The sequence below is a fragment of the Mus musculus genome, chromosome 1 (assembly GCF_000001635.26).
Source record: "Mus musculus strain C57BL/6J chromosome 1, GRCm38.p6 C57BL/6J".
In the NCBI taxonomy this organism is placed as follows: domain Eukaryota; kingdom Metazoa; phylum Chordata; class Mammalia; order Rodentia; family Muridae; genus Mus; species Mus musculus.
Window position 1 is genome coordinate 4,857,085 of NC_000067.6, and position 20,456 is coordinate 4,877,540.

The 20,456-nt window shown below is 40.0% G+C and overlaps 1 protein-coding gene across 3 annotated transcripts in view; it reads left to right on the top strand.

The window, feature by feature from the left end:
• Positions 1 to 609: 609 nt before the first annotated feature.
• The window catches only part of Tcea1 (transcription elongation factor A (SII) 1), a 40,216-nt gene continuing 20,369 nt past the window's right edge, over positions 610 to 20,456 (top strand). For 2 of the 3 annotated variants that reach the window (NM_011541.4, NM_001159750.1), the window contains exons 1-2: positions 610 to 892; positions 10,386 to 10,448. In NM_011541.4, the coding sequence (NP_035671.1) occupies positions 830 to 892; positions 10,386 to 10,448 (126 nt within the window). In that variant the 5' untranslated portion in view covers positions 610 to 829. Of the gene's footprint in view, positions 893 to 1,243; positions 1,420 to 10,385; positions 10,449 to 20,456 lie in introns of those variants that run through there. The other variant, NM_001159751.1, reaches the window with a different exon arrangement.

The window sequence follows — 20,456 nt, forward strand, 5'->3', positions numbered from 1 at the left end:
ATTCACTGTTACCCTGGGGAGCTATACTTTATTTGATCTTAAGTTTAAAGTGTGAAAATGCACATTAGTTATATGCCACGGCCTTCTATCATGCTTGGTGACAAATGTTTAATTTGACACGACATGTGTTTTAGTTAACTTTTTTCATTGGAAAGAAGATATTTTGAGTCTTAAAAGTCTGTAATGTTCATTGGCTCCTGATTTATTAACTTTCAACACATGGAACAAAGTAAAAACAATCCCAGACACTATACATGTCATTTTTTTACCGTGGCTTTTTTTAAGTCACAATTCTCAAGGCCGTCGTCTTTTTAGTCGGTTTTCATCAGCAGGCTAGATGGTTTGAATATCTGAGTCCAAGAGTGAGCCTCAGTGCTCATGCGCTTTAAGCCCTCGGCAATGCCTGTCCTGCGTCCCAGAGAACGCTCTGCCGGAGGGGTTTCGATGGAACTCGTAGCAACCTACCGCCTACTGCCTGATCCCTCTGGCGTGAAAGCCGGACTCCGTCCAACTCCAGCTCGCCAGCAACGCGAGTCCGGATAGGGCCGGAAGTTCCAGACTGCTGGGGGCGGGAATAGATTAAAAGAACAGCGCACGCCTGAGCGAGCCACTTCTACTTTCCAGTCTCCTGCGATCGATTCGTAGTGCCTGTGTGGCGCGCGCGGTGCTTGACTGGCACGGCCTAGGGGGCGGAGCGCTTATCCCTGCCGCCGCGGGCCGGGTCTGTGAGGAAGGCCTAGGCCAGCGGCTTCGCGGCTTGTCCAACGTCCGCGCAGCTTCTCTCGCTTCCCGTCCGCTGTGGCCGGGCGAGGGGAGGCCTTCCGGAGCCATGGAGGACGAGGTGGTTCGCATTGCCAAGAAGATGGACAAAATGGTGCAGAAAAAGAATGCGGTAAGCGGGCGGGCCCGGGGCAGGCCGCGGCCGAGTCCGCGACACCGGCCCACGCGGAGTCAGTCAGGGCCGGGCCGGGCCGGGCCGCGCCGCGCGCCCTCCGGGCTTTCAGGTCCGTGCTGCCCACGGCCGCAGTGAGCCCAGGACTGAAGCCCTCGACGCTGGGCTGAGAGAATGTACGGTGGCCGCCGCCGGTTACCCCAGAGCGGCTTCGCTGGGTGCCGCGGTCAGTTGCAGACGGGCCGTAAAGTGTGTTTATCCCAGCTCTGCCTTACACCCACTTGGTAATCACAAACAGAAAATACGCCGCCCCTTGGCAAGTCGGCCTGCGTGCGATGTGCCGGGCAGCCGGCTGCTGCTGCTCCGCGGGTATGGTGCTGAGGCTGCAGCGGGACGGATGACATCCTCTGTTCCTTGATTGGTCTGTGTGGATGTGTCCCTCGGTGTGTACCACTTTCCATCCCTTTGCTTCCACACTTGACCTCTCCAGCCAGCTTCACTTGAATCTCTTCTTCCAGACGCAGCAGGTTTGCATTATCAAAACACCAGAGACTTTTGCCATTTGTGAAGTAAAAGCCGTGCAGAGATGCTAAACGTTTGTGCAGTGAGTGCTTTAGAGTTACGCGCCTCTGCAGAATTCTTTTTATGAGTCAAGAAACTGAGTCAGAGCTAAAGTGCTGTCGCTTAAATACTGTGTAGTTTTGCTTGAGCTAGGAGCTCGCTGACTTTCCACTCGCTGCCAGCTTAGGATTTAGTGTTAATACCAAATAATGTAAGACTTTCAGACGCCCCCGGTTCCTCTTTCTTAAACAGGTGTGTTGACCCGCATTTAATTTCATGCCCCGTTAATCCGTATGTACGATTTTGGTCCTTTCAAATATTTCCTGTTTGTTTTCTGTTCCAGATATTAGCCTGTGTTGTTTTTCTTTCTTACTGATTGAGCTATTTCATTACTTGATGCAGGTGATGAGTTCTGGTTATATGATAGGTTAAACATTTTTTTTTTTTTTAAATTGGGAAACCTCTCTCTGGCTGAAGGTTCCCAGATTGCCACAGAGGAAACTCGCAAGAAGAAAAAAGTCATTAACTTCGTAACTTATTTTCCCAAATACATCAAGACAGACTTCAAGTCATTCTCAAATCTGATTTCTGGTAGTGCAAAACCATAACTAAGATGAAAATTTGTCTTGAAAAAGAAGACAAAGCTGTTTTTTTTTTTAATTGCTTTTTCTTTCATTTTCCAGTCCTGAAATTCAAACAGGCTGATGAAATGCAAAGAAAGATCAAAATGATACTCAATAAATTCTTGGGCCAGGCATTGGTGCTGCACGCCTTTAATCCCAGCATTTGGGAGGCAGAGGTAGGCGGATTTCTGAGTTCGAGGCCAGCCTGGTCTACAGAGTGAGTTCCAGGACAGCCAGGACTATACAGAGTCTCAAAAAAAAAAAAAAAAAAAAAAAAAAAAAAACCGCCCAACCAAACAAACAAAAAAATCTAAAATTTAAAAACCTGTGTGTGGGTGTGTGTGTGTACACAACTAGGTCAGAGGACAACTTGAGGATTTCTTTGTGTTGCCCTTGCTCTCCTGGAACTTGCTCTGTATATTAGGCTAGCCTCAAACTCAAATCCTTCTTCCTCTGCTTCCTGAGTGCTGGCATTATTGGCCTAGCACTGAACTCACTTGTTAAGCCTTTACCTATTGAACCATTTCTTGGACTCCCCTCCTCCCCCAAACACTCTCTCTCTCTCTCTTTTTGAGACTGCATGTCATAATGTCCTGCTTAACTAGGACCTTACTCTGTAGACCAGGCTGGCCTTAAACTCCCAGAGATCTGGCTCCTGAGTGCTGAGATTAAAGTCTTCAGGCCACTGCCATGCCCACCCCCAATCCCTATTTTTTCTTTTTTTTGTTTTTGTTTTAAATATGGCATCTTGCTATGTAGCCCAGTCTGACCTGGAACTCTTGTGATTCTCCTTACGTATCTTTATAAATGTGATGAACTGTGACAGCAGCTATTTTTAAGTTACTTCAGACCATAAAAATGGAAACTGCTTGAAGCATGGTAGTTGTCACTATTTTTTTTTTAATATATAATTGCATTTTAATAAAATTGTAGAGTAGGTATCAATTAAAACCAGCTACCATTTTTGAACTAGTACTCCAAGCTATGTTTTTTTCTTTTTGTTTTTTTGAGACAGGGTTTCTCTGTGTAGCCCTGGCTGTCCTGGAACTCACTCTGTAGACCAGGCTGGCCTCGAACTCAGAAATCCACCTGCCTCTGCCTCCCAAGTAGGCATGTGCCACCACTGCCCAGCTGTAGTTACCAATCTTAACCTCATTCATTATTCAGATAATTTTGCTGGGTTAGTAGTCCCATCCTGACTAGTTAAGAGCTCTTGAATCTTATATATTTCTTTACATATCTTGAGTAGATGGCTGGAACTCTAGGCACAGCCACCATGCTCAGCTTACTATATCCATTTTAAAGTTCAATCTGTACCTTGTTAGATTTCATTCTTTTCTATTGCAGAATAGTACTTCATTATACCGATGCATATATCACATTTTGTTTCACCCTCACTTGTTGTACGTCTGTGCTGCTCCCACTTTGGGCTATAAAACTAATGGTAATAATCTTATATCTGTGTTAACATGTTTTCATTTCTGTTAGGTATATACCTAGGAGTAGAAGTACTGAGCTGTGTAGTGTCTATGTGTAACTTTTAGTTTTAATCCTGGGGCTGGACTCTTCAGCAAACACTGTACCTACACCCTAAACTTAACCATTTGAGAAACTGTTCAAAAATAATCCAATTCTTTTTTTTTTTTCTTCCCACGAAATGGCTCATACCATTTCACATTGCCATCAGGATGTTTGATTGTTTCTAACTCTCCATATTGTTTTAATATTTGTTGATATTTGTCCATTAAATTACATCTTGTAATGAAATGTTATGGGCATCTTTTCTGTATTTACTGGAAATGTGTCTGTTTTGGAGGAACATCTATATGGTGCCTTTATCTCCCCCTTTCCCCTCAGCTGTCTCCTGTGTCAGGTGTTTTCTGTGTTATAATACTTCACTGTGTACCTGACCTTTTTATCTACTTCCTAGCTATGTTACTCTCTTCATTATGTGAGAAGCTTGAAAAGGACAACTTTTTAAATTAGGAAACAAGAGTATGGCTTTAAATCTGGGTCTGGGATAAATATAGCACATGTTTCTACTTGTAAGTCCCTGTACCTCTTTTTGTATGTGGAGAAGGTTGTTTGTAGGCTATAATTTTATATAGACTAGGTTTCCTGCAATTTTGAATACTTTTTTTGTAAAAGCACTTCTGCTAGCACTCCTAAAATATAATCAAATACTAATGTTGTAGTTAATTTTGCAGTCAGTACTGTGAACTAAAGGTGACTTTAGAAGTTATAGTCAATTCTTTCTTTCTCTTGCATCATCTATAGAAGATGCTGTAATGGACTTGATGCTAGGAGGTAGATAAATGGGAAGGGATGAAATGCAGCTTCTTGTTTGGTAGTGAGTTCAGAAAGCACAACTGTCATTGGTAGGCCAGAGGAATGGAAAACACAGTTGTTCTAGGTCACAAACAGTAAAGGTTTTGTTTGTTTTAATTCCTGAGGCATTCCCCTCAGTATACAGCTTGGTAGTTGCGTACTAGATTAGCATGTGTAAGGCTCTGGGTTCAATTTCCAACATCAAAATAAAATTCTCTGAAGTCCAAAAAGATTGCTGGTTTGTTTACTGATATGTACTCACGAAGAATGGAGCTTATTATATCACATTAAGAATATTTGTTGAGCCGGGCATGGTGGTGCACACCTTTAATCGGGAGGCAGAGGCAGGTGGATCTCTGAGTTCGAGGCCAGCCTGGTCTACAAAGTGAGTTCCAGGACAGCCAGGGCTACACAGAGAAACCCTGTCTCGAAAAACCAAAAAAAAAAAAAAAAAAAGAGTATTTGTTGAAGAGGCTAGAGAGATGGCTCAATTGTTAAAAGCACTTGCTGCTCTTGCAGAGAGCCTGTGCCCACATTGGGGGTTTATAGACAACTCTAACTCCAGTTCCAGAGAATCAATGCTCTCTTCTGGCCTCTTCAGGCAAAATACACACACACACACACACCACACATAAATATGCATTGCAGGCAACACACACACACACCACATAAATATGTACACTCATACACATAAAACATAAACTTTAAAGTATTTAGTACAATACCTGGTACATAGTAGCTCTCAAAGGTAAGTTGTCACTGAATTAGTGTATATCCATATGGTTTTTGCTAATTTCATTCAGTTCATAGTTTATTTTGTAATAAACCTTGAGTGAGATACTCAGCCGTTTGGACCACATGGTAGTTGTCAAGAACATAGTTGCTGCATCCCATTGGTCATTTACTCTCTCACCAGAGATCTGAGTAGAAACAAAGTCAAATTAAGGTAAATCTTTTTACCTTTACTTGGAAAGTGACTTAAATTGTGTATTGTATTACTGATGTGTTTTTTAAAAATCAGTTTTATATGTGAAAGATAGCATGTGCACCTTAGTAACAAAGCTGCTTTTGCCGGGCGTGGTGGCGCATGCCTTTAATCCCAGCACTTGGGAGGCAGAGGCAGGCGGATTTCTGAGTTGGAGGACAGCCTGGTCTACAGAGTGAGTTCCAGAACAGCCAGAGCTATACAGAGAAACCCTGTCTGGGGGGGGGGGAGGGGGAACTACTTACAAATTTGATTTGTTAACTTCTTACTGATCTTTAGAAATGAGTAAGAAAGTCCATGGAGATACAGGTAGAAGAAAAAACGCTTTTGTTAATAGAGATACAGATAGATGCACAGTGTGCTAAAAGCCTTTGGACTCTTGAGAATTACAGAATTTTTCAGATTACCAAGTTATTATGAAACCTCATCATGTATTGATACCTCTAAAAGGGATTTGGGCAGCTTCTAGTAATAAGACATTAACATTTCAATAGTAATATGCTTAACATTAAGTGAGGTAAGTAGACCCATTAGCTGTACATCTGTTAAGATTAGCCTTTGGTTGGGCGTGGTGACGCATGCCTTTAATCCCAGCATTTGGGAGGCAGAGGCAGGTGGATTTCTGAGTTCGAGGCCAGCCTGGTCTACAAAGTGAGTTCCAGGACAGCCAGAGCTACACAATGAAACACTGTCTTGAAAAACCAAAAAAAAAAAAAAAAAAAAAAAAAAAAAGATTAGCCTTTGTCAAGAAATGAATTTAAGACTCAGCTTTTTTGTTTTGAAGGTTTTTGATCTAGAGGGAGGTTAGACATGCATGCAAGGAATTAGATCTCATTTATACAAAACAAGTTCTGTAGAAATTCTTTAATATGTATCCTTTTATTTTACATATATATGTGTGATCCTGAATGTATGTACCTACATCACATACATGCAGGTGCTTGTGAAAATCAGGATATTAGGTGCCCTAGATCTGGGAGTATGTGCCATGTGTGTACTGGGAACCAAATCAGGATCTTCTCTGCAACAGCAGCAAGTCTAACTGTTGAGCCATCACTCCCATCCCTAGAGTTTTTTGTATTCATATTGAACCTTAGACCAATGTTCTCTAACAGTGTTTCAGTGTAAATAAGACATATACGGAATTTTAACATAAAAGAAGGAAAAATTGTTAAAATCCTTTTTAATAACCTGCTTTATAATTCTTGTGTTTTAAGTTTGTAGTTAAATTAAAATGTTCTATATTGATATTTCCAGAAGAGATGTTAATACTATTTTATTCTGAAAGGTCAAGTTGGATAATTTCAAACAATCATGCCTGGAAATCTTTTCTTGGTTTTATTTTTTAAAAATAACAGTACAAAAGTCTGAAAAGATACCCCAGCAATTGGCTGCACTTCTAGAGGACTCAGGTTTGAATCCCATTATCCATATGATGACTAACAATTGGCTCTAATTATATTCCCAGGTTATCCAACACACTCTTTTGGCCTCCAAAGGCACTGAGTATGCATGTGGTAGCTGGGCACATGTAGCCAAAACATTTATACACATTTTAGAAAGTATATTAAAAACTTTTTTAAGATATACAGTATAAAAAGCCTTGTTTTTTTTCTATAGTATGCACTATGAAGAGGGTTTTATTGTTCCTAAGCATGCTATATTTTTATTGATTTGTTTTTATATTTTAAGAGTTTGGAAGGCAGCATGAATTACATATGTAGTTAGCTAGATGGCTATTTGTAGTGTACTGTGTACTCAACAGAATGTCCAAACTTAGAGAGAAGGCTGGTGAGATGCCCAGTGGGCTTGCCAGGCAGACCTCACAGCATGAGTTCCATCCCTGAAACCCAAAGTGGGAGCAGAGAACCAATTATTGAAAGTCGTCCTCTGCCATCCACAAGTGCACTGTGGCATGCATGCACCCCTGCTCACCCTACACACATGTACAATAAGAATACTACCAAAAAATGTTAAAAAGCCGGGCCGTGGTGGCACACGCCTTTATTAATCCCAGCACTCGGGAGGCAGAGGCAGGCCGATTTCTGAGTTCAAGGCCAGCCTGGTCTACAGAGTGAGTTCCAGGACAGCCAGGCTATACAGAAAAACCCTGTCTGGAAAAAACAAAACAAAAAAACAAACAAACAGAATACTAATGATTTGCAGAGTCAGTATCATTAGCATGGAAAAAGATCAGACACATTAGTAGAATACCCTTTAACCCCAGTGAAGTAAATAGTTACATAAAGAGTGGAACTAAAATACAGTTCTTTATGCTGCAAAACGAGCCTGGCATTAGTTTCTTTTTTTGTTTGTTTTTGTTTTTGTTTTTTGAGACAGGGTTTCTCTGTACAGCCTTGGCTGTCCTGGAACTCACTCTGTAGACCAGGCTGGCCTCGAACTCAGAAATCCGACTGCCTCTGCCTCCCAAGTGCTAGGATCAAAGGCGTGCACCACCACTGCCGGCCTGGCCTTAGTTTCTTATGGATTCTTTTATGGAGTTTTTCATTGCATCCATGTCTGTTTTGAGAACAGGAATTCCCGTATGGCCCAGGTTGGTCTTAAACTGGTAATGCTCTTTCCTTAGTCTCCCTGCACTGGGATTATAGGCATGTGTTACCACTGCCGGCCAATCCTTGCTGTTCTGGAACCTGCAAAGAAATACCTGTCTGCCCCTTGGAGTCTACGATTAAAGTTATTGTGCCACCTCATTCAACCCAAGATCTGATAATGTCAAGCATCTAAGTCAAAAGGTGGTACTCCAGATATAAATTGCGGTTCTGAATATGAACACCTTAGCTAATTTATTTCATTCGTATTTTTCATCATATGTATATGGGGTAATATATGATGAAAATAAAAATTTCACATATAAAAGAATTCTTCAGATTTATTGTTTAACAGTATCTCACTACATAGCCCTAACTGGCCTGGAATTCTCTAAGTAGGCCAAGCTGACCTCTAACTCTTAGAAATGCATCTGTCTTAGCATCCTGAGGTTTGGAATTAAAAGCATATACTATCATGCATGGTTAAAATACTTTTTGTCAATAAGCAGAAGGAAAGGAATTATAAGAAAATGTACTATGACTTAAAAATTATTTTTGAGCAGAGGGACAAGGAGTAAAGCATGACAAATAGCCCCAACCCCCAATCCTCATATAAAGAAGACTGGAAGTGGATATGGTAGCAGTCTTGTAACCCCAGTGCAGAAGGTACAGACAGGGAATCCCTGGAGCAAGAGGCCTTGCCTGAGTATGAGAAGCGTCTGCCGGAATATACCTGATGTTAGCCCAAGACATCTCAGGGCTCTCTGACACACAAGAAAATCCACACACATAATAAACCAAAATGAAGCATTTAATCACTCCCCCCCTTTTTTTCTGTTAAAATGTAGAGCATCAGTGAGATGATTAAGTGACCATTTTAGGTGAAGTGAAATTAAGTGAATACCATTGTGGCATCTCACACCTTTAATTCCCTCACTTAGAGGGTAGGTAGAGGTAGGTGGATCTCTTGAGTTTTAGGCCATCCTGATCTACGTAGGGAATATCAGGCGAGCGAGAGCTACCTAAACTGTTTTTATTAAAAAGAATTATTTATTTTATGTATATGAGTACACTGCCACTCTCTTCAGACACACCAGAAGAGGGCATCAGATCCTGTTACAGATGGCTGTGAACCACCATGTGGTTGCTGGGAATTGAACTCAGGATTTCTGGAAGAGCAGTCAGTGCTCTTAACCTCTGAACCATCTCTCCAGCCTCACTAGACTGTCTTAGGCAAAAAAGACAGTGGGGTAGGATGAAGGGTGGTAATTGATCAAAAGCTATAGGTGGCACTGTTGTCCTTATTCCTCTTTAATTCCAGGCTTTGTAATTTATTGCATGGATTTTGTCCTTCAGCATCTTGTAGGAGGTTTTGACTCCAGGTGGTAATTGGCAGTTGATAGTCTTTCTTGTTTGTTTGCTTTTCGAGACAGGGTTTCTCTGTGTAGCCCTGGCTGTCCTGGAACGCACTCTGTAGACCAGGCTGGCCTCCAGGCTGGCCTCCAGGCTGGCCTTGAACTCAGAAATACGCCTGCCTCTGCCTCCCAAGTGCTGGGATTAAAGGCATGCGTCACCACGCCCGGCTTGGCAGTGATAGTCTTTTTTTTTTTTTAGAAGCTTTTTAGTTTATTTGTCCTCTCAGAAATCTGCACATCACAGCAATATTTTTTATTTCTACTTTTTTGTTTGTTTGTTTTTTGTTTTTGGTTTTTTCGAAACAGGGTTTCTCTGTATAGCCCTGGCTGTCCTGGAACTCACTTTGTAGACCAGACTGGCCTCGAACTCAGAAATCTGCCTGCCTCTGCCTTCCGAGTGCTGGGATCAAAGGCGTGCGCCACCACACCCGGCTTGGCAGTTGATAGTCTTAAAAACATAACATACATGTAAATTCTGAGTTTTCTTTCAGAAATTGCTGCTTACTATTCTTCAAGAACCAGGTAGATAGTGTTGTTATTTTGAGCATTGAAATAAAGAGATCTCATACAAATTCTCAACAAAACAGTGCCTTCTCCTTGTTGCCCTGTGGACAGATAGTACTAGAGGGATTGTTGGGCCTCCCATTTTCTCATTCTGGCTTTTACCTCCTGTAGATATATCCTGTGGAAGTTGTAGGTATGTTTCTTATTACAGTAAGAAATTTTACATTTCTTCCCAGAACACACATTTGAACATATACTGTGGGGAATACAATTCAAAATTGTTTTACAAGTGCTAGCCATAACTCAAAAATTGGATGTTAGGTACCTCTGACATTTCAATCTCTGTTTTAAGATGTGTGTGTGTGTGTGTGTGTGTGTGTGTGTGTGTGTGTGTATGTACATACATACATACACGTACATGTATCTTTGTACTTGTGTGTGTAGATAAGCCACTACAAGTTGTTAATTGACTAAGCTAGTCCATGTTTTACTGCCCTAGGAATTCAATAAACTTGCTTTATTTTATAGGCTGGCGCATTGGATTTGCTGAAAGAGCTTAAGAATATTCCCATGACCCTAGAATTGCTACAGGTATGTGCTTCTGCGTTTCACACAGTATTTGAATTGGTAATTGTCATAAAGCAGTGAATTATCTTCATTACATGTTCCTCAAAAAGAACTAACTTCCCAAGGTTGCGTGTTGTTTTTAACACAATCTCAAACATTCAATTTTGCCTATAAAGACTAGGAAGCCATATGTGAGAGACAGAGAAAGTACCCAACTGATCTTCCTCTACAGCCAACTTCCCAAAAGGAAATTCCCCTTCACTGTGTCATCTCAACTGAATGTCCCTCCCTTCTACTTCCTGATCCGTTTATTTCTCCTCCTGACTTCTTTCTCTTTTTTTTCCCCTATGTTTACTCCTTGTCAACTGGTTGTATCCTCTGCCTCTTGGCCTATGGTTGACTTTAATTACTTCTGTTTATAATAAAGAGAAAGCTCTTGGATTAAAAGTGTGTGCTAAGACTGAGCCACACTCCAGCTACAAACAGATTTCTCCAGTAAATAACATAATCTTAGGGTTCACAGTGTGATAAATATTCTGCAACAGTTGTGGGGTCACGAGATCTTACTGTAAGGGTTATACCTAGATTCCTGGGCCTGGATTGAACTTTCAGTGTTTCAATGTAGCTTAGTGTTAGGATTACAGGGAGTCACCACTTTTCTCTCTTTTCAGCATCAACCATTAATGCAAACTACTAAATATTAGTAGAGTACTGAAGCCTTAGTGTTTCATCTCAAGTGTAGAAAAGTAAGTCAGCATTAAAAAGGGAAGTGAGTGTGATCAATAACCTGAATAATGCTTTTTCTGGTACATATATTATTTATGAGCATCTTCTGTGATGTTTCAATTTTATTAAGTCAAAGTGCAAGACAGAATTAGGTATATGAACCTTGCTAAGGAAAAACGTGTTCAGGGAAATCTAACTGAAGCTGAGCACATTTCTTATTATAATAAACTACAGTCCTTTTAGTAGCATTTATGACTAACTAAAAGAAATCTCAAATATTTTCATTTTATTAACTTGTTAGTTGTTGCAGATGTATTAAAATCCATTTGCTCATCCTGATGGCTACTTACAACGTTCCATATTCTAGGTCTTAATATTTTGATAAGGAAGCAAATGTACTGTGTTTAATATATCGTTGTTCTTTTTCAACCTTATGTTTTTTTATTTAATGTGATGTAAAAGGCTTCTGAGGAAGATGTCTGAAAGTTTTACCACATGGACAAAAAGGTCTATAGTAGAAAACAAAACTAAATAAAAAGAACTCTACCTGCAGACTCAAGAGAGAGAAAACTAGTATGAAGTATGAATTTCTGGGTTCTGGGATCAGCAGTCCTTTCCTTTTGGATAGTACCTTACTTCCCACCTATGTACTCCCTTCATAGCAGAGGGTAGTAAGTTTGTGTGGGAAAAATACATAGAAAATAATCTTAGTGATCTCAGCCTGCAGTTAGAGATGTGTGGATTTATATAAGCTGGGTAGGGTATGCATTTTATATCCACTTTTATTTTTTCTCTTTCAGTCTAAATTATATAACAGGTTATTTGAATTCTTATTATGGTTAACAGTTGTGCTAGATTTGCCAATGCCAGTAAACTACTATCTTTTGCTCTTTGATCTCAAAGACTAAGAGAAAAAATTGTGCTTAAAAACAACAGTGTAGGTATCTAGATAAAGTCTGAGTAGGGGTAGAGTAGAAGTAAGTTTTTTGGTTTTTGGTTTTTTTTAAGTTTTATTATGTGTATGGCTGTTTTGCCTACATGTATGTCTGCACTGTGTGCCAGAAGAGAGAGTCAGATCCTTTCTAACTTGAGTTAACAAATTCATGTGGAAGCTAGGGATGGAACCTGGGTCTTCCTCAAAGGCAACAAACAACATTTACCACTGAACTATCCAGCCTCAGAAATTGACTTAATACAATTACTTAATCTAAGAGCTCAAGAAAGCCTACACACAGGTGGTCTCCAAAGATATTCAGGTCCTCCCTCAATGTCTAGGACAGAAAAGAATATCCTAACAGAAGTAGCATGAGGAATCAGTGTAGCTTATGGAGTAGTGCAGGACAAGAGGCAGGATGGTGTACAGACCTTCATATAATCTCAAGAGCAGTACTGCCTGGAGGCGTTAGGAGAATATATAACCAGATCTGCACGTTGAAAGAAATGGGAGACTTGAAAGACAGGAAAACTTGCTGACTAGTGAAGTTATTCAAGCATGCTCGAATAGGGGAATAAACAAAGGATTGGCAGAAAAAGTGGAAAGGAGATTTTGAGTAGGTAGCAGTATCTAGTATCTAGTGATCTAGGATGGCCTTAGTTTCGCAGCAGTCCTGCTGCTTTAGCCTCTTTGGTTAGGGATTTGAGGGATGTGCCAACATACCAGGCAAAACAGGTTACTTTTACAGTTTTACTTAAAATCTGAGACAGAATCTCACCATGTATTTGAAGTAGGACTTGTCCTTATGATACCTGTAGCCTCCTGTCATAAGTGCTGGAAGTACAGGCATGCGCCATCATGCCCAGCCCCCATTTATTTTTAAACCAAGGATCCAAGCAGGGTCTAAGGCTTTGCACAGGCTAAGCAAGTGATTCACCACCAAGCTCCATCTTTAGCCTGAGCAGAATTTGCTGATAGGCAGTTTATCAGAATTGTTAGCTGATTGAAAGGGAGGGTGAAAGGAAGAATTTAGGATGAAGCTTAACAAAAAAAATAGTAAGTTCAGCTGTATTTGATTATTCTTCTATTTATTTATTTTTGCTCTGCTGGGGACCAAGCTGTAGACATTGTCTATTAAACTAGTCAAGGATTCTACCATGGAGCTACATCTCTAGCTCTGTGCCTTTTGGCTTTTAACAGCTTTGTTACAATAACTTCACATACCACATAATTTATTTCTTTAAAATGTATACTTCAGTAGTTTGCTGATTAGTTTTTCTGTCAGCTTAACACAAGCTAGAGTCATTTGAGTATAGGTAGCATTAAATGAGAAATGTCAACTTGATCTGTAGGAAAGTCTGTGGAACATTTTCTTACTGATTGGTGTGGAAGGGCCTAGCCTACTATGAACAGTACCATTATCTGCAGGTAGCTCTGGGGTGTATAATAAAGCAAACTGAGCAAGCCAGGGAGCAACATTCTTTTCTGGTCTCTGTTTAGATAGTACCTCCAGTTTTCTGCCTTGAGTTCTTGTCCTGACTTTGATTTCCTCTATGGTAGACTACAATAAGGAACTGAAAGCTAAAATAAATTTGCTCCTCTCCAAGTTGCTTTAGGTCATGGTGTTTGTCACAGTAGTAGAAACCCTGGAACAAGTAGTTTCTAATATATCCAAAGAATTTTCCTATCCTTAACCATATGAATTTCTGAAAATTTTGTTACCCTAAAAAAGCCACAAACCCCTGCCTCCTGTTAATAGCCATTCATCATTCCCCCTATGTAAGACATTTAAGAAAGAAGCTGAAGAAGATACCAATAGATGTAAAATTCAGCCATGCTCATGGATTGGTAGGATTAGTACTCTGAAAATGGTCATCTTAGCAAAAGCAAATTCAGTGCATTCTCCATCAAAATTCCAACACAGGGCTTTGTAAAAACTGAAAAAACAGTCTTCATTCTGTCTTAGGGGATTTTTTTTTTTTTCTGCTGTGAAGAGAGACCATGACAGCAACTCTTGTAAAAGAAAACATTTAATTGTGACTGGCTTACCATTTCAAAGGTTTTTAGTCCATTATTATTATGGCAGGGAACATGGCAGTGTGTAGGTAGACATGATACTGGAGAAGGAGCTGAGAGTTCTACATCTGGATCCAAAAACAGTAGGAAGCAAACAGGCTTGTGTTGTGGTAAATCTTCTCCCAAATATGCCCCGGCAATGAAAACAGAGCACAGTTAATATGAATGCATGCTGTGCACCTGGAATCTTCCCCTACACTACCATCTTCCACATCTATGAGACCCCTTAGAACTTGCTGTTTCTCCAGGCCATGTGCTTCTGCTCTGCTTTTCTTCTTCCTCCTCCTCCTCTGCGTCCTCTCCCTCTTCCATTTTCTCCTTCTCTCTCTCCCACCTTCTGCTCCACCTTCCCTTTTATCTGCCCAATCATCAGCTCTCCTTTACTTTACAAATTAAGGTGGGAAGCAGGTTTACAGGAAATCACCTGACTTTTTCCTTGTTCTCAGCCTCTAACCAGAGAACAGAAACATCAAATATAATTAGCCCTATTATCACCATTCTAGATTTCAACTTCTGTTACAGAGCCATAATAATAAAAACAGCATGGTTATTGGCAATAAAAACAGGTTAACCAGTGGAATTGAATAAAATTGACCTGATTGAATAGAAGACCCAGACATAATTCCATACACCTACAGATACCTGATTTTTGACAGAAGCCAAAAATGTACACTGAGGAAATGACAGCATCTCCAACAAATGCTGCTTGTCAGATTAGATGACTGCATGGAGAAGAATGCAAACAGATCCATACTTATTTGATTCTGCTCAAGGACCTCAACATGAGACCAAATAGATACCCTGCATCTAATAGAAAGTGGAGAATAATTTTGGAACACCTTGACACAGGGAAGCACTTTCTTAATGGGACACTAATAGCATAGGCATTAAGACCAAAAATCACGGGCTGGTGAGATGGCTCAGTGATAAGAGCACCTGACTGCTCTTCCAAAGGTCAGGAGTTCAAATCCCAGCAACCACATGGTGGCTCACAACCATCTGTAACAAGATCTGACGCCCTCTTCTGAAGTGTCTGAAGACAGCTACAGTGTACTTACATATAATAAATAAATCTTTAAAAAATATTAAAAAAAAAAAAAGACCAAAAATCACAAGCCGGTTGTGGTGGTGCATGCCTTTAATCTCAGCACTTGGGAGGCAGAGGCAGGTGAATTTCTGAGTTCGAGGACAGCCAGGGCTACACAGAGAAACCCTGTCTCAGCAAAAAAACAAAACAAAAACAAAACCAAAAAAAAAAAGAAAAACAAAAACAAAAAAAAAAATAGAAGGCCAAAAATCACTAAATAGGACTTCATGAACTTAAAAAGCTGTGTGACAAAGCACATCATCATTTAGGCAGAGGGTCAACCTAAAGAATGGGGAATACAATAATACATTTGACAGAGGGTTAATATCTAGTATATATAAAATTAACTAAAAAATACCTAAACATAAAGAAACCCAATTGTAAAATGGGGTGTAGAGCTAAACAGTTTTCAAAAGATTAAAACACAAATGATTAAGAAACAAAAATGTTCAACATCTTTATCCAGAAAATGCAAATTAAAATCACTTTGAGATTTTCTCCTACCATAGTCAGACCAGTCAAAGTTAATTAAAAAATAACAAACATTTGCTAACTTATTTATTACTGGTGCAGACTGGTACATCCACTGTAGAAATTATTTTGAAGGTTTCTCAGGAAGATGAGAATAGATCTACCTTAAGATCCAGTTATGCCTCCTGGGCATATTCCCAAAGAATTTTTACATCTTACTACAGAGATACTTGCTCATCCATGTTCATTACTGCTCTATTCATAATAGCCAGAAATTGGAAACAGCCTAGATGGCCATCAACTAATGAATGAATAATGAAAATGAGATATAGTTACTGTACCGGCTAGTTTTGTGTCAACTTGACACAGCTGGAGTTATCACAGAGAAAGGAGCTTCAGTTGAGGAAATGCCTCCATGAGATCCAGCTGTAAGGCATTTTCTCAATTAGTGATCAAGGGGGAAAGGCCCCTTGTGGGTGGGACCATCTCGGGGCTGGTAGTCTTGGGTTCTATAAGAGAGCAGGCTGAGCAAGCCAGGGGAAGCAAGCCAGTAATGAACATCCCTCCATGGCCTCTGCATCAGCTCCTGCTTCCTGACCTGTTTGAGTTCCAGTCCTGACTTTCTTTGGTGATCAACAGCAATGTGGAAATGTAAGCTTGATAAACCCTTTCCTCCCCAACTTGCTTCTTGGTCATGACGTGTGTGCAGGAATAGAAACCCTGACTAAGACAGTTACATAATGGAGTATTCAGCTGGTAAGAAAATGAAACTTAATGGTAAATGGATTGAACTAAAAGAAAAATCATCCTGAGTGAGGTAACCCAGACCCCAAAAGACAAGTATTGTGTGTTTCTTCTGGTATGTGAATGTTAGTTTTTAAGCCTTTAATATGTGTGCTACAGTTCAAATAACCACCAAGGTTAGGTACCTAGCAAGGGACCAGGGAGGGGAAAATCTCCCAAGGAAGTAAAATAGTGTTAAAGAGAGATAAAGAGGAAACTAAAATAGGAGGACTTAATAAATAGGGAGAGGAAAGGAATTACTAGGGGGACTACTAACACTAAATGCTGTCTGAAAAACCATATGGAAACCTACTGATGCTTCCTTAAAATAACTTATGAAAGGGATCTAAATGCAGTCATCAAATAATAGTGGAGACAGTGCCTTAACCAGGCATCTTATCCTGTCAAGTCAAACTTTCAGTGTCAGGAACACATTTATCTTGTTGAGTTATTGGCCAAAGGGCTCCTGTGGAATCCCCCAAACATCCCAGGCCATTGCCAAGCCTACTATGTTGTTCTCTACAACCTGACATTAAGACCCTGTTGCTGAAGACACTTAACAGACGTGGAGAAGTTGATCTGGTGCCTGACTAGAAGCTTCACTCCTACTGTTTATGGTGCTGGTGTGATACTGAAGGGGAAAGATATCAGTATCACCCAGCTACAGATCCTGTGACCTGCCTGTAAAATACCACTTGTACAGTATTGGTACAAGTCTTATGGAAGGAAGGAATCACTCTTTTTTTTTTTTTTTTTGGACTTGAGGTCCACTTCATGAGGTGAAACCCATATTTGAAATTGATAAGTGGCCAGGGACTTGAGATAGGTCATGGACTTAGCAGAAAACCTAATACTATTGTTTCACTAAAAGAGCAGTAATAACAACAACAACAACTTCTTCTTCTAGTAGGATTTTTTTTTTTTTTTTTTTTTTTTTTTTTTTTTTTTTTTTGGTTTTTCAAGACAAGGTTTCTCTTGTGTAGCCCTGGCTGTCCTGGAATTTGCTATGTAAACCAGGCTGACCTCAAACTCAGAAATCGGCCTCTGCCTCCCAAGTGCTGGGATTAATGGTGTGCGCCACCACTGCCTGGCTCAGTAATAACTTCTAATGGCACACACATTGCTATACTCAAAGATCGGTTCCTCATTTCACTCAGCTCACATCAGAGAAAGTTCTTTTTATAATAGATAGTATTTATACAGAGACCTACAACTGGACAATATGTAGAGAGAGTGTGAGTTTTGTAGTCCTAAATGGGACGCCCTCATCAAACCCTTTTCAAAGCTTGGGAAGGGAAGTGAAAAGATTATTAAAAACCACAGGTAAAGGATGATTCCAAAGAAGCAGTGTCTACTAGACACAACAGGACTAATGTACATATTGATTCAACAGAGACTGGCAACATGTTCAAGCCAGAGGGATCCCAGCACTGAGAAACTGAAGTGGACACAGAGTTCCATCATAAACCAAGAGCTTTTCTGCAATTGGTACCTGGTGGGAAAAGGAAATTTTTTCCCCCTCCAATGGCGTGTCACTTTGGTATATTGACCACACTCCAGGTCAGGTCCCCATGTTCAGGAGTAGTTGGTCAACAGAAAATAAACTCATTGATAGTTTTGTGAACTTCTTTTTTCATTTTATTTGTTAGTTTTGGTCTTTCTAGTTTTTTGCTCACTTCAGTGGTTTTATGCTTTTTTTCTTTAAGAGAGAACATAAGGTTAGGTGGGTAGGGAGGTGGAAAGGATCTGGGAGGAGTTTGATAAAAGGAGAAAAAACTCAAAATATATAAAAAATAAAGTTTTAATTATTCAACTAGGGGTATACCATTTGCCTAAACATATAAGGTCTTGGGTTCTGTCCCTAGAACCTGAAGCAAAGGGGCTTGTGAGTGACTGATGGTAAATAGGATTTATGCAGCTTGTTCTAGGTGTGCAATCCAATTCCTAGTCTTCCTTTCTTTTCTCCCTCCCTTTTCTCCTGGGAGCCTGATTTTAAATAGAAATGGTAGAAGATGGTAATTCCTCTGTTGCAGCATCACAGGCCACTTTTTTAAACAGCCTTTTTTTTTTATAACATCAGTTTGACCATTCAATAGTTCTCAATCTGTTATTATTTTTTTAAGATTTATTTATTATTATATGTAATTACACTGTAGCTGTCTTCAGACACACCAGAAGAGGGTCAGATTTCATTATGGATGGTTGTGAGCCACCATGTGGTTGCTGGGATTTGAACTCAGGACCTTCAGAAGAGCAGTCAGTGCTCATAACCACTAAGCCATCTCTCCAGCCCCAAACAGCCTATTTCTAACATCTGTTAAATCTTAGATTTCAGTTTTAGGAAAAGTCTTGAGACAGAAATCCAGACCTGGCTGCCCAGCTAAAACCTTCTTCTTTTTTTTTTTTCCCCCTCGAGACAGGGTTTCTCTGTGTAGCCCTGGCTGTCCTGGAACTCACTTTGTAAACCAGGCTGACCTCGAACTGAGAAATCCACCTGCCTCCGCCTCCCGAGTGCTGGGATTAAAGGTGTGCGCCACCATGCCCAGCAAGCTAAAACCTTCTTAATCTTCTCCATCTTCTGCTTTCTTAGATTTTCCCTAGAGTATACTCCCTATAGGAAAAAAGAAATATGTTGTAGCCTTTTTATTTTTCACTCCATTCCAGCAGCCTGATCTCTAGTTACGCAACTAGTCTCTCCCTTAAGTAAGCATGTTTATTATAGAAAGCTACATTTTAAGATGCTAAGGAAGGTCATGGTTGGTTTTAATAATCCAAGCATCCTGTGATAACTGCTTAACAGCAGTCACCCAACAGCACAGTTTATTCTTCTCCTTATACATTGGTCTCTTGCAGTACCTTCTACGATGCAAATTTCACCACTGTGTCAGTCTGCACTTTATAACAACTCAATAATTCAAGTTATTTCCTCCATGCATCCAAAGTTAGGTTTTCTTTTAGAAAACTTGCTTTGCTAACCCCAAATATTGGGAGTTAAAATAATGGGGCCTTTTTAATTGTTCTTCTATGCAACCTTATTCGCTTTGCTCTGCTTTGTGTGAGATACAATATAGGCTACTGCAGCCCACGACATATTCTAAATTCTTGAACAAAACTTCTGCTTTTATGCTGAGTGTTGAATAATTTAGCAGGAAGCGTTTAAATACTTACTTTATTTAGTACCTAAAGGTATCAGCAGGGATTTTCCTTTATTTTTTGAATAACTAAGTTCTTTTGTCATGTTTTTCTCCCTTAGACTACATTTTGAAAGATTGTCTACTAATAACAACTTGAACTTACTGAATAATTTACCATTGTTATTTGCTGGTCATAATTGAGCTGTCATAGCTCTTATGGTTTTTAGTGAGTCGGAAAGAACATACATCCTGGAGGTGCTCAAGCATAGATGAAAATGTCAGTCTTGCCGATTAGCCGTGGTATAATGCTGGCAGATTATATTGTATTTCAAGTCTCTTTGTCTTTAAAACTAGTTAGAGTGATCCCAGTGTTAGGAAGATCTTGGGAAGATGTATATGCCTACTTACTCTAGTATAATCCTTCTATATAGTATTATTGCATATTACATTTTACCTATAGTCCATTTTAGTAATTATATGCTGATTATATAGGATCAAAACATAAAGATTCTTTTTTTTAAATATTTATTTATTTATTATATGCAAGCACACTGTAGCTGTTTTCAGACACTCCAGAAGAGGGCATCAGATTTTTTTCGGATGGTTGTGAGCCACCATCTGGTTGTTGGGATTTGAGCTCAGGACCTTTGGAAGAGCAGTCTGCGCTCTTAACCGCTGAGCCATCTCTCCAGCCCCTCTTTTTAATCTTTTTAGGCAGTACTTTTTGTTTCGATAGCTTTGTTATAAGTTACAGGCAATCCCAACACTCGGGAGGCAGAGGCAGGCAGATTTCTAAGTTCGAGGCCAGCCTGGTCTACAAA